General features: G+C 47.6%; 1 protein-coding gene and 1 long non-coding RNA gene across 2 annotated transcripts; one reads left to right on the top strand and one right to left on the bottom strand.

Annotated features, from left to right (window-relative positions):
• The first annotated feature begins 4,028 nt into the window (after window positions 1–4,028).
• On the top strand, window positions 4,029–14,316 carry LOC136787247 (olfactory receptor 14A16-like). The gene is made up of 2 exons (XM_066984396.1): window positions 4,029–5,008; window positions 13,233–14,316. The coding sequence occupies exons 1-2, from the start codon at window positions 4,227–4,229 to the stop codon at window positions 13,558–13,560; spliced, it is 1,110 nt and encodes a 369-aa protein (XP_066840497.1). The 5' UTR covers window positions 4,029–4,226; the 3' UTR covers window positions 13,561–14,316.
• On the bottom strand, window positions 5,052–13,298 carry LOC136787248 (uncharacterized). The gene is made up of 2 exons (XR_010826863.1): window positions 12,497–13,298; window positions 5,052–8,283 (listed from the first exon to the last, which is right to left on the bottom strand). It is a non-coding gene; the product is annotated as an uncharacterized lncRNA (long non-coding RNA).
• Window positions 14,317–14,681: the final 365 nt, after the last annotated feature.

Genomic DNA, 14,681 nt, shown 5'->3' with positions numbered 1-14,681 from the left:
TTATATGGATGGAATTGCAGTGCATGCCAGGGCCTTCCTCCCTGGACATCCCACAAGGCTCTGTGCTCTGAGAAGGCCTCAGCAACATCCCCCAGTCTGCCATGCAGGAGGCAGAGGTGGTACACGAGGGAATGGCAAACGTAATCGCTGTTGATCATCCCCACCTGTCTCTTCTGAAGAATCTGCACCCATCCAGCACAGCACCCCAAGCTGAGGGACCTGTCCCCGACACCTCAGCAGCTCTTCCATCCATGTCCCAGCCCTGTGACAGCAGGCGGGGATCCAGCTCCTCCTGCCTGTGCCCCACGCTGAGGGCATTGGGGCACATCTGGGCTGCAGCACCTCAGCTGTGGCACAAGGGCCAAACTCAGCCTTGTCCCAGATCTTGTGCCAGGAGCCTGGGCATGCAGAGGCTTTCCTTCAGAGCAGAGACCTGCTGCCGTGGATGGCAGATGGCCATGGGAGGATGAAATGAGGGGCCCGAAGCAGAGCACGCCCTGGTGTTCCCAAGTCCAGAAGGAAACAGGCCTGGGCTGTGCCGCCCTGACAGCAGAGGGCCTTTTGTGGTGTTGGTGCAGCCCTGAGGGCCAGTGCTGGAGCTGGGGCTGATCTCCAGGCAGGAGAAGGGGCTGCTGCCAAAGTCCTTGGCTACGGGCATCCTGTGATCCAGGGACACAGAAAAAATCACTGGGCTGTGTCTTGAGTAAAGGATGGGGGTGAGAAGCAGAAGCAGTGTTGGCAAACACAAGTGGAAACCCCGGTGTGATGTGCCTCATATCCATGCACTGCCTGCCTCTTCTGGATAGAGGAGGGACAGACCTTGGCTTGCTGCAGCCCTGGGAAGTGGCCACTTGCTCATAAGCACCAGATCTGTCGGAGATGCCATCGGGGCGCCCGTTAAGTACCAGCTATGAATGGCCAGAGCTGTCCTGTGGGTCCTGTGCTGCCCGTGTCAGCTGCATGCTCCAGTGGTGCTGGGCAGCGTTGGCATCTCAGGTAGCACTGCAGGCCTGGAACTGGCTATTACATGGAGCAGCTGCCCTGAACGAGGTTAGGCAATGTAGGGATGTCCGTGAGACAAGTGCCATTACAGTCACTGGAGATGGAGGGAAAACCAGATGGAGAAGAGGGAGAGAGAGACTCAGGTCTCCCTGTGGCACAGTTCTCCATTGGGTCAGGTGGATACCTCTACAGGCTGCCCTGAGCCTACTGAGGAGGGACAGGTTTAGTTGTCCTAAATGTGTGCATTTGCTGTCACTTCAGCTGGCCAGAGGCATTCCCCACCAGCCTCAATGGGATTCCTCCAGGGCAATATTATTGCCCTGTCCCTCAGGGTAGAGCAGGGTAGATACCTGCACATCCCTCTGCCCCCTGACATGTCACCAGGTGTTTGCAGCCCCCTGATTGCCTCCATCTCCATTAATGATGCTGGAGCTGAGAAAAGGAGCTCACCTTCAGGTGCCCATGTGGTGTACATTAAAGGGAGGGCAGAGGAATCCCAGGTCCTGTGGGTCTGGGGCAGGCATGGGAGTGAGATGAGCACCCTTCTATCCACAGGACTAAAATCCTGAATGAGATGCTTTAACTGACTCTGCTGGATCTCTACCTTAAGAGGGGATGAAGGAGATCAGTCCCTGACCATGACTTCATGTCCTAACTGATACTGCGACATGAAGAAGTTATTGTTACAGCTAATTCACTTTCTGCTAGGAGAAAAGACCCTGGTGTGAAGAAGTGTGTGTGCCAGGGGAGGGAGGGAAGCCCATCTGCTGCCATTTCAGTTACCCAAAGGACATATGCCTGCACCTGACTCGCAGAGGATCAGCTACAAATTTCACCAGATGTTTGCATCTGAACAGCTCCTGCCTGTCCTCCATCTCCACTAAGGAGCTATCATGGCTCAGTAATTCGCATTAAGCTGCCTATGTTGTGGACACCTGAACTGAGGCCAGAGGAATCCCAGCTCCTGTGGGCCTGTGGCAGCCATGGGAGGGAGCTGAGACCCTCTTCCAGCCCCAGGAATAACAAGCAGCGTGAGATGCCTCGACTGACTCTGCTGAATTCCTTCCTCAAGTGGGGATGAAGGAGATCAGTCCCTGACCATGACTTCATGTCCAAACTGATACTGGGACAAGGAGATGTGATTGTTCCACTTAATTGGTTTTCCGCAAGGAGAAATGAGCATACCCCCAGGAAGTGTGTATGCCCAGGTGAGAGAGGGAAGCCCAGGGATCCCTTCAGGCTGTTTCCCAGCAGGTTCCCCTGCAGCCCCAGGGCCATGTGCAGGGAGCCTGGTGGGGGGCAGAGCAAGGGAGGCCTTGGGCTGGGCCTGTGCTGCTGAGCTGGGCCGGGCTCCTGGGCCCAAGGGGAGCTCCTGGCAAGCGGGCAGCGCTGCAGAGAGCCAGCTCTGCCCAGGAGCAGCTCCTCTGCCCAGCGCAGCAGGGCTGGGGGCACTGCCTGCAGCTGGCACTGGGAGAGGAGAGATAGGAGATAGAGGTTACGGGCTGAGTGGAGTGAGGATATACTGAGAGATCATTGGAGATTCAATGCCTAAAGCAAAACACTTACCAGTTTCTAGCAGAAGGAAAATGCACGGAGGCCAGGCCCCGAGGGTTCCCTTGTCACGGGCTGGCTGCGGGCTGTGAAGCTGGGGGTGCAGGCAGGGGTGCCCAGGGCTGTGGTGCAGAGCAGGGTCCCTGCTGTGCCCCAGGGGCTGTGTGCCGGGGCAGGGCCTCTGCCGCCTGCCAGGCTCAGCACTCAGCCTGCGCGGGGAGCTGCCCAGGGCGCTGCGGGGAGAAGCTGCGGGTGGAAGGAGCCCCCCCGGCAGGGCAGGGTCCTGCTGCTGGTGGGGGGCTCCTGCCTGGGGCAGCCTGCTCACAGCTCCGCAGCACAACTGGTATGTATCCAAGGGGACGTTGCAAGAGCAGGGATAATGATAGGAAATTCCTGCTGCACTCTTAGCTTTCCAGACTCTCTGCTTTCAGTTTTCTCTTCTTTGGCTCAGTGAGAATAGAAATAAAGGCTGTCACTTCAGGTCACTTCAGGAGCATTACAAGGACCCCCAACAAGTCCCTTTCCTGCCCCTCAGCCCACAGAAAGCTCCACCACCACACGTGCAGTGCCAGCAGGGTCTGTGTGACCTGGTCTCTAGGACGTGCCCCCAGCGAGCTGCCCCTGGGCAGAGCCCTGCTGCCAGGAGGTGTCTGCAGGGCAGAGCTGAGCACCCAGCGGGTGGGATGGGGGCTGTGACCTGCAGGCAGGAGGTGTGGGGACAGAGACCCAGCTGCAGGCAGGGACAGCTGGAGGCAGCAGAGCCATGGGCAGGGAATGGCAGGACAGTGCTAACAGAATACTCTGGTACTTCCCTTTCCGCCCTCAGTCCCACAAGATTCAGGACGTGACTCATAACCTCAGCAGCACGACTTCCAGCAGAGCAGACTCTCCTGAGTTTCTGTCAGTACCTCTCTGGCTTTGCCTCTCCTGGCAGAAGCCCTGTGCTATTTTTCTCTGCTCCTACACCTACTGTTGCTGTTGTTGCTTTATGGCTCCCTGTAGATCTGGCTTTCAGCTGCAGCTCAAGCTCTGACCCTCTGGGTCCCACCACGCAGACCTGTCCTTAGGGGAAAGGTGCCCAAACCCCGTTCTAAACTCTGGGGCTTGGGGCAATGCAGTCTATGGGGAAGGAAAAAGCTGAATCACTTTCCAGGGTGTTCCTGAAGCCACAATAATTGAGCAGCTCAATGTGGGCAACTGGACTGAGCCCTAGAGGAGTCTGGCTGAGGCCAGGGTAGATGGACAGACTGGCTACCAACACTGCACTAAGGACATTCACTTTGCCCCTGGGACTCACAAAATTGCACCTGGAATATATTACAAACGCCACGGTATTCTACCCTCAAAAAAACTCTTCCGAGTGTCACACATGCAGTTGGAACAAATTAAACCACAAATGCTGTTTGGCAGTCAAGAGTGTTGAGAGTGGTAATGCTGGGAAGTCGACATACATCGGAGGTAGATTTAATCAGAGGTCACTCCTGATTTCTTTATACCTAGAATTGTAGGGCAGGCGTGACGCCTCCAAAGTGCACAGCAGGGTCCCCTGCTCCCAGAGGCACTCTCCTCCAGCACCATCCAAAGCTCAAGCAACAGAGCAGCAGAAAGGTCTCAGAAAGGGGAAAGTCACTGTGGGGGGTTTCAGTGAGAGATGGAGTAAGGTTTTCTCAGAGATGTCTCTGCTAATTATCACTGTCTTTTCTTCCTTGGATCGTCCCTTTGTCCAGGAGGATCAGATGTCCAACAGCAGCTCCATCACCGAGTTCCTCCTGCTGGCATTCGCAGACACGCGGGAGCTGCAGCTCCTGCACTTCGCGCTCTTCCTGGCCATCTACCTGCCTGCCCTCCTGGGCAACGGCCTCATCCTCACAGCCGTAGCCTGCGACCATCGCCTCCACACCCCCATGTACTTCTTCCTCCTCAACCTCGCCCTCCTCGACCTGGGCTGCATCTCCACCACTCTCCCCAAAGCCATGGCCAATTCCCTCTGGGACACCAGGGCCATTTCTTATGCAGGATGTGCTGCACAGGTCTTTGCATTTGTCTTCCTGATATCAGCAGAGTATTTTATTCTCACCATCATGGCCTATGACCGCTACGTTGCCATCTGCAAGCCCCTGCACTACGGGACCCTCCTGGGCAGCAGAGCTTGTGCCCAGATGGCAGCAGCTGCCTGGGGCAGTGGGGTTCTCTATGCTCTGCTGCACACTGCCAGTACATTTTCCCTGCCCCTCTGCCAAGGCAATGCTGTGGACCAGTTCTTCTGTGAAATCCCCCAGATCCTCAAGCTCTCTTGCACAGATTCCTACCTCAGGGAAGTTGGACTTCTCATGTTCACTTCCTTTTTGGGTTTTGGATGCTTTGTTTTCATTGTGCTCTCTTATGTGCAGACCTTTAGGGCTGTGCTGAGGATGCCCTCTGAGCAGGGCCAGCACAAAGCCTTTTCCACGTGCTTCCCTTGTTAGCGTTCATGAAAACACATAATCCACAAAGTGATAATATGAAGGTGCTTTATTAGGCGCCGGAAGTTAGGGGCATGCCTGCCCAAATCTAACTTCATCTGATTTGTTTTCTTAGTTCTCTTTTATCTCCTAAGATACTACATATGCATTAGGTTTCACAACTCATCTATGCATATTCATTTCCTAGCTCCGCCTAGCCTCGCTTCGTATGCTAATTATCTTATCAGTCCTTCTGCGCTTGCGTATTACTCTCTGGTGATCGTCCGGGTGGTCGTCGGGATGAAGTAAGATGTCTTCATCAGAGTTGAACTTTTTAACCTTTCCTTCTCACACATGCTCTCTGAGCCCTTGGTCTCAGTCCAAACCGCAAGGTTGGTTTGATCCAGTTCCCAGGGTCCAAGAAGCCCCAGTTATCTAGATGTCTTGCAAATTGAGCATTCTTTTAATCCTCCTTACTCCTCATCATGAATTGGTGCATTCTCATGTTACCCTTGCACATATATTTTGTATCTTCCAAGCGCAGCCTCGGAACAGTACATCGCAAATGTAACATATTAAACAATATTGTATTATTTCTTCTTCTATTACTAACATTTCCCCCCTTTGAAAGCATTTCACTCCTTTCAAGGAGGGCAAATGCTTTCACTAACTAACTAAAATGTTTTACACTGAGTGCTCACCAATAATATAATCAAGGAAAAGTACTTCATTAGGAATCAAGAAAATTACAAAGATTAGGATTGTCACAACATTTCATAAGTCCACCACTTCTGCTTTATGTTACGTTCACTCTTCTGGTTGGGTTCACTTGATCTGAAACTGATCTTGTCTATTCGGTTTTCATTCCATTTCACCTCCTGGGTTCCTCAGATTCTTTCTCTGAAATCCAAAGTTGTTAGATGCCGGTGGAGGATATTGAGAATGTGGTTCCATTTGCCGAGCAATAGTTTGCATCACTGTCCGGTTCCAGGTTGTCTTCCTTAGAATCAGACTTTTCAGCATTATAAATGTTAACCAAATTAGTACCCCTACAACCACCAATATAATTATTGTCTCCAGTAAGGACTTAACCCAATTACTAATATTCCATCCACTAAAAATTTTATCCAACCAGCTTGTTGTCATATCTTTCTCTTCCTGTTCTGCATCTTGTTCCACTCGAGCCAGTTGTTCTATGTCATGTTCTACATCAATAGTCACATTTGGAATGTGGATGCAGCAATGATCAATATGATCTTTTAGAAATCCACATACTCCATGTTCCTTTAATAACAGTGTATCTAATGCCAATCGATTTTGTAGCACCATTTTAGTTGTAGATTGTAGTTGGATATTAAGGTCTCTAAAGCCTTCTTTCGTGGCTCTCGTGCGCCTACTCACTTGTCCTGTAAGTTTATAAATCATTTCCCTATTTCAATAAGTAGCTACCTTTGCAAATAGAGGTTCTAATGCCCAATTGAATTTTACTCCATCCGAGGGTTCATGCCATATATCTTCATCTGCCCCTTCTTCTAAACTTCTTTTTGCCCTACTAATTTGTAGGGTTTCCAACTTTCCCTTAAAAGGAGACTTTTTCCATATTGGATGCAGTGTGGGGAGGGAGTCCTAGAGTTATTTCTTTTACTTCCCCATCTATCGGCGGGTGTGTAGTCCAAGTTCCATTACTGGCTGCCCATACAAATTGTCCTGGACTTTTTATGGTACTATAGCTACAATCCACTGCGACTTGACTAGCCTGGCTATTTCTTTCCGAATTGTACTTAATTCCTCGGCAAGCACATCCTGCCCTAAGAGCTATCAATACCGGAAGTAAGTGCTCGATATCTTCATTATTACTGTCGCAAGTATATTTCTTCTCACAAGTCCACCAAGCTACCTTTGTTGACTCTTGTCTACCACTACTATCAACCCGGCTTACTGTATAAAACTGATCAGTTCCATTCTGCTTCCCCTGCCATTTAATACACCATGATGTATTCCCTCCATACTGGAATTTCTGCAATAAACTTACTGTCCAATCACTATCCCACCCTTTCATTCCTTTTGGCTCATTTTTCTCTTGACATTCCCAAACAATCTTTTCTCTAACTCCTTCTACTACACGTAGTTCGTCGTAATAACACTGTCCCACATTCTTAAATCTGCCTATCGTTATGAAATGATAGTTCTTCTTTTCACATTCAGACCTCGATGTTGGGGGGCTCAGTTTCCTATAGTATTGTGTACCATTTATCCTCTCTAAAACTTTCACTTCTTTACATTGAATTGTTTCATTTCCTTTTACTTGGGGCAGTGGGGAGGTTATTATACCCCACTCAAGCGGGTCCCCTGTTGCTTTTCGGATGGGCAAACAAGCAGTAATTCTATCAGTTCCTTTCATTATGGCAAAATCTTTAATCAATCCTACCAGTAAATTCTCTGATGGTTGCCTAGGTGGGATCTGTACCACTTGTGTCCATGGTGCCTGGCCCTCTCTTCTTCTTCTAGATCCTTTTTGGTGGGCTACCAATATTCCTTTATCCAATTTCGTATATACCAATATCTCTCTTATCCCGTAATCTGTGCTATTTTCATGTGTTACCATGCACCGGTAGTTTCCTTTGTTGGCTTTAGTAATACTAAACAGGGTTCATGTGGTAGCTCCTCTCAGTTGTTGGCCCAATTCTATGGTTTTACGTATGCCTTACGTATGCCTTACGTATGCCTTACGTATGCCTTCCCCTTCCATCCAGGCTTCAGTCCAGTATTGTCCCTGGTTGTGTCTACGTATATTTCCTGGCTCTGTCCGGAGTCATTTATTTTTCCCCAGACCACCTGTAGAGAGCTAATTGTTATTGGTTTATCGTTGTGCATTCCACATTCCAAAGTAACATTTTCTCCTTTGAATATTTCCTCTTTCTTATATTTTCCTGGTATTTCTAGGAACTCAATTACAAGGTATTTACAAAAAACAATTACTGTTATCATTACTGTTGTTAAGAACCCCAACATTGTATGGTTATACGCGCCTCATCTGTAGTTTTGTATCTCCGATTGCTCGCACTGACCAAAATTCGGGAACCTTTTTCACCCGAGTATAATGAATCCAAGCATCCACCCCTTCTACCTTTAAAAGTAGTCAATAATACTTGATAAGGTCCAGCCCACCGTTCTCTCAGGGGTTCTTCATTCCGGTTTTTAATGTACACTTGGTCACCTGGCTGAATGTCGTGGACAGGATTTTCCAGTGCCAACGGTTGGTTCCACACCAGAACACTTTGAAGTTGAGCTAAAGTTTACCAAGAGACAATATATAATTATAAACATCCTGGCTCCCTGTTATATGCATATTAGGATTTGGTTCTGGGGATTCATAAGGCTTTCCATATGTAATCTCATATGGGCTTACTGACATTCCACTCCTTGGCTTTATCCTTATTCTCAGTAAAGCTATAGGGAAAGCTTGTGGCCATTGTATTTTGTCTTCCTGGCAGATTTTACTGATCTGTCCCTTTAGAGTTTGGTTCATCCTTTCTACCTGTCCACTAGATTGGGGTCTCCATGCAGTAAGTAAATTCCAAGAAATTCCTAATAGCCGACTTACGTCTTTAACCACAGATGAAACAAAGTGCGGCCCCCTATCCGAGGATATTCCTAATGGTACCCCAAACCTCGGAATGATTTCCCGCAGTAACCATTTTACTGTCTCTTTAGCTTGATTGGTGCGACAGGGAAGGGCTTCTGGCCATCTGAAAAAGGTGTCAACCCCTACTAACAAATACCTACATCCCCTAGTCCTAGGCAACTCTACAAAATCAACTTGCCAGTAATCTCCTGGTTCTATTCCTACTCTAACTCTTCCCATTTCAGCATGTTTTCTTGCTACTGGATTATTTTTCAGACAAATCTCACACTTTGACATTACTGATTTTGCCATTGTTAACATATGTGTAGAGATAATGCTACGTTTTAAAATGTTACCATTGCCTCTGCACCCCAGTGACACTCATTATGTCTTGTCTGAAGTATTTCTCGCATCACCAAGGCGGGTATTACTACTTGGCCCGTAACGGTTACATACCGTCCGTCAGAGTTCTTTCGGGCCTTTAGGAGATTTGCTAATTTCTCATCCTCTGGTGAATATCTTGGTTCCTTGGGAAGATTAAGACAAGTGGGGCCTACCTTAAGTGGTTCCAAAGCCATTACATTCCACACCTCCCGAGCAATTTGTCGAGCTGCTCGATCTGCCAGCCGATTCCCTTCTGATATTTTCAAGGTTCCTCCTTGATGAGCTTTACAGTGCATAATAGCCACTTGTTTTGGTTTTTGTACCGCATTTATCAAATTTAACACCTCCTCTTGATAGCTTATATTGGCTCCTTGTGAGGACAACAGCCCTCTTTCTTTCCATAATGCTCCATGAACATGGACTACTCCAAAAGCATACTTTGAATCTGTCCAAATATTTACCATCTTTCCTTTACTCAGTTCCAGTGCTTGAGGTAGGGCTATCAGTTCCGCTCGCTGTGCTGATGTTCCAGGTGGTAAAGGTTTTGCTTCGATCACTCTCTTCAGGGTTGTTACTGCATACCCTGCATATCGTGTTCCATTCTCCAAAAAACTACTACCATCAGTAAAAAGTTCCCAGTCATACCTTTCAAGGGGTACATCCTTCAAATCCTCGCGGCTGGCATGGGTATGTTCGATTATTTCCACACAATTGTGTTCCAACGGTCCTTCTTCTGGAACAGTTCCTAGAAATACTGCTGAATTTAACAGGTTAGTTGTTTTCAAGGTTACGTCATCTTGTTCAGTTAGTATTGCCTGATATTTCATCATTCGGCTGGGTGATAGCCAGTGGCCCCCCTTTTGTTCTAAAACAGTTGTTACCATATGTGGTACAAAAACTTCAATATGTTTTCCCATTTGAAGGCAAATAATTTTCTACTATCTTTATCAAGAGGTATGCAAAAGAAGGCATCCTTTAAATCTATCACAGTAAACCATTTATATATCTCTCTCACAGATGTTAACAATGTGTAAGGATTAGCCACTACCGGGTGAATGTCCTTTGTTATTTCATTTATTGCTCTAAGATCTTGTACCAATCTATACTCACCATTCGGCTTCCTTACTGGAAAAATTGGAGTATTGTATTCCGATTTACATTCTTCCAGAATCTGATGTTTGAGAAATTTGTCAATAATTTTCACTGTCCCCTGCCTAGCTTCTATCTTAAGTGGATATTGTTTGATTCGAACAGGTTTGGCTCCTTCCTTTAATTCCACCTTTACCGGTTGTGCCAGTTTCGACTTCCCTGGTATATCTGTTTCCCGTACTGTTGCTATAACTGCATTTTCTACTTCTCTTGGAATATTAACAAAGGGTTTATCTTTGATCATTAGGATTTGTCCTACTTTGGACTCAGGTACCTTCATTATTAATTCTCCATCCTCAAAGGTTATTGTTGCATCTAATTTAGCTAATAGATCCCGTCCCAAGAGTGGAATCGGGCATTCTGGTACATACAAAAATTCATGGGTTAGTTCCTTACCCCCAAAACGCAAATCAAGGGGTTGTAAGAATGGCCGTTCCTCCTCCTTCCCTGTGGCTCCAATTATTGTAGTTGTCTTAGTTCCAAATCGTCCTTTTAAACTATTTAACACTGAATATGTTGCTCCTATTACATTTACAGACTAATTAACACAGAGAAAGAAGCTCCTGTAACCAACAACAACAAAAAAATTCAAGCCTCTCTCTTCGTTTCCTAGCTTTATTTCAACTAGTGGACCTGCTAGGGTAGATGCCCCAGGTCCCCGTCATTTCTGACTGTTGTAAGTTTATCCTGCAGCCTAAAACAAATTCTTTCTGATATCAGGGGCCGATTGCCCTAGAAAGAGGCTAGCCAATTGCCTCTGTTTGTTTTCTGAAGCCAGGTCCAAATTTTCTGTCTTTTTTTTTTTTTTTTTCCATTGCATTTCAAAGTTGGTCCAAAAATTCAAAAATTCCATAGGGTTTTCTTTTGGACCTTGTTGGAACAGATTCTCATTTCCCAATTTAACCAGATTTTGGTATTTACATAATTTCCGGGGTGGTAAGGGTCTCGGAGGGGGGGGGGGTCGGTCAGGGGAATGCAATGGTTGAAAGTTCCCTGAGCAGTCCCATTGGCAATCTGAGCTCACACAGGAACTCAGGTTGTTTTAAGAGTTAGCTGCTTTTCTGTTTCCATGACAACTCTCTCCCGGACCCATCATGGTCCCTCCGCCCCAGAGGGCTCACACCGCGATTTTGAGATCTCAGCCTCGGGTTGAGGCGGAACTATTAACATTCCTACATCCTCTTCCCCTGCTCATTCAACTTCAAACAGCTCTGTTAAATACTACATGCCACACAGCCTTTAACACCTTCAACAACCCTTTTAACACTTCCTTTATCTTCTTCCAGCCTGTACTTTTCTAATGCCAACACCAAAGGCTCAGTCAGGGACCAACTTAATTCCATACCTTTTCCCTCCAAGATGCTGAAACAACATATCAGTATACAACATTTCATCCTATTTTCCTTCTCTCCTCAAAAACAACATTAATTGCAAGACACTGTTATAGTCGATTGATCCATAAAGTGGCCATTTAGTTTATATAGTGGCCACAATTGATTGCAATACTTAGTGGAAATCCTCTTGCTTTCCGCGCCCGCCTCCCCCGATACTTGGGAAACTGACCAAACACCACCGCAAATATACCGAAACTTTTAAACTGTTACTTAGATAATGCTCCCACCTTCCTCCTTGTCACACTCAAAACATTTAAGAACGAAATAGGATTGCAAGATGCACCGCCGGGCCCGTGTATTGGGCACCACCAATCAACATTTGGATAAAGCAGCACTTCTTTTCGGTCTGTCATGCGCTTCGTTCATCTCCGGCCGCTCCCCTCGCGGAGAATACGGAACCGCGGATCAGAACTCCGCACTCGCTTCGCAGCAATGCTGCGTCTCACTCACAACACAATCACGCAAGCACACAGAGAGGCCCCTTGCACTCTCGCTCACCAAATAACATTAATTGTAAGATAGTATTGTACTGTAAGGTTCCGTTTTCTGGCCAACTTTCTTGATCTTCTAGTTCATACTGTGGCCACCAAACATTACAGTAATCAACCAGTTTACCCTTTCGTAACTCCTGCCCGAAACACCCCTCCTTCCAGTGTGCTAGTAAACAGCCCAAAGGGGAGGATCGCGGTACCGAAGCATTACCGCCCAGAATACTTTTAAATTTTTCCATTATCAGCTATAGCTTTTACCGAACCGAACCAGATGCTGAGCCTGCAGCAAAACCAGACCACTGATGCCGAACCTGCAGCGCTTTCGCGACTGTCTGACGGACGGCGCCTAGGCTTACCACGGGAATTCCCTAGCCCAACCGTGCATGGCTTTCGCCGCGTCTGACCGGCAGGCTCCCAGACCAGATCGGTACCGATTACCAGAAAGCACCTTTTTCTTACCCTTTCAGAGGTACGTTGTGAGCAGCGGGGGTCGGTCGCGGCCAATGGCTCCCCGAGAAACTCCTCGGTGCCGGCTGGAGCGTGATCAGTTCGCGAGCCGCCTCAGCAGTGAACACGAGGTCCCATCTGGGTCGCCAAAATGTTAGCGTTCATGAAAACACATAATCCACAAAGTGATTATATGAAGGTGCTTTATTAGGCGCCGGAAGTTAGGGGCATGCCTGCCCAAATCTAACTTCGTCTGATTTGTTTTCTTAGTTCTCTTTTATCTCCTAAGATACTACATATGCATTAGGTTTCACAACTCATCTATGCATATTCATTTCCTAGCTCCACCTAGCCTCGCTTCGTATGCTAATTATCTTATCAGTCCTTCTGCGCTTGCATACTACTCCCTGGTGGTCGTCCGGGTGGTCGTCGGGATGAAGTAAGACGTCTTCATCAGAGTTGAACTTTTTAACCTTTCCTTCTCACACATGCTCTCTGAGCCCTTGGTCTCAGTCCAAACCGCAAGGTTGGTTTGATCCAGTTCCCAGGGTCCAAGAAGCCCCAGCTTTCTAGATGTCTTGCAAATTGAGCATTCTTTTAATCCTCCTTACTCCTCATCATGAATTGGTGCATTCTCATGTTACCCTTGCACATATATTTTGTATCTTCCAAGCGCAGCCTCGGAACAGTACATCGCAAATGTAACATATTAAACAATATTATATTATTTCTTCTTCTATTACTAACACCCTCACCTGGCCGTGGTCTCACTCTTTTTTAGCACTGTCATATTTGCCTACCTGAAGCCCCGTTCCATCTCCTCCCCAAACCTGAACCTGGCAGTGGCAGTTCTGTACTCCATGCTGCCTCCAGTAGCGAACCCCTTCATCTACAGTATGAGGAACCAGGATCTCAAGGATTCAATATGGAAAATGTTGATTGGGTTTTTATCTGTGGTGACAGACTGTCTACCTTTTTCTGCAAATGACTCCCACTGTATGTCACGACAGGCAGTCTTGCCTTTCTGCTTTGTGTTTGTTGGTTTGTTTGGTTGTTTTTCCCTTGTGTCCCTGTGATAATGTTCTCTATGCAGAAAAGCCCTTCACTAGCTGAGTATTCCGTTGTCTGTGTGACCTATGGTTTCAGTAAAAAAAGGCTCCAGGCTCTGTGTATTTAATCAAAATAAATGAAGCTGGAGCAATTTCTTTCTCTGAGACCTACGTTCAGTGGATTAAAAACAGGAATAATAAACTGTTTTCTCTCTGCAGCAGGTCAGGGCAGGCTGCCCTGGCCCTGGGGTGGCAGGAGCTGCCTGAGGGCCCCCAGGGATGGCACAGAGGGGCTGAAGGCCTCTGAGGATGTGCTGCAGAGGAGATCAGGGGACACAGCAGGGGACACTGACCTTCGTATGCTTGTGCCATGGTACCAAGGTGAACTGTTCCTGTTACAGTTAAAGAGGAAACAAAGATAACACAGGGCCACTGCCGAATTTATCAGGAAGGGCTGTATAGAGGTCAGAGTTTGTTAGCTTGTCGTCTTTGGCCTGAGCCAAATGATCTGAGAGGTCTTTTCCAATCTACATGGCTCTATTGTTCTATGGTTCTATGAGTGTAAATAAGTCACAATCATTGGAAGGCAGCCACTGCAGTCTGGGAACTCGAGACTATGGCCTGGACAAGACCATAGGTTCTGCAAGGGATTCCTGTGGGCTGGCACCATGCATCCTGGCACACGTTCCAGTGGATTCCTGGAGTTAACTACACTTGAAACAGCCATTGAGACCCCGAGAAACTCGTGTTGGGTCATGTGTGATAAACTCAGGTGGAAAGACTCAAGAGCAGGTGATTTTGAGTGGCCGTGGCAGAGCCCAGCAGCTTGCCCCAGTCTGGGAATATGTCCCCTTCCAACTAGGGAATAAAAAGAGATTAATATGAAGAGACCTATTGGGTCAATCCGCACAGTAAGGGAAAGTAACAGTTCTTGTGCTGTAGGTGCAGCAGGCAGGAGGCCTTGGATTTGGCCTCAGAAGACTCAAGCAGATCTCATGCAGTTCATCCATGAGCTAAGACAAACACTGTGAGCAGAGCGAAGGACACCGAGTGGTGCCCTAGCATGAAGGAGGACGCAGAGCACAGCTGTAAGAGGCGTCTTTCTTGTGCCACGACCGACGCAGGTTCGTCTGAAGCGAAAGCCCCAG

Source organism: Anser cygnoides, chromosome 28 (genome assembly GCF_040182565.1).
Source record: "Anser cygnoides isolate HZ-2024a breed goose chromosome 28, Taihu_goose_T2T_genome, whole genome shotgun sequence".
NCBI classification, from domain to species: domain Eukaryota; kingdom Metazoa; phylum Chordata; class Aves; order Anseriformes; family Anatidae; genus Anser; species Anser cygnoides.
This window is presented reverse-complemented; position numbering and strand designations above follow the sequence as displayed.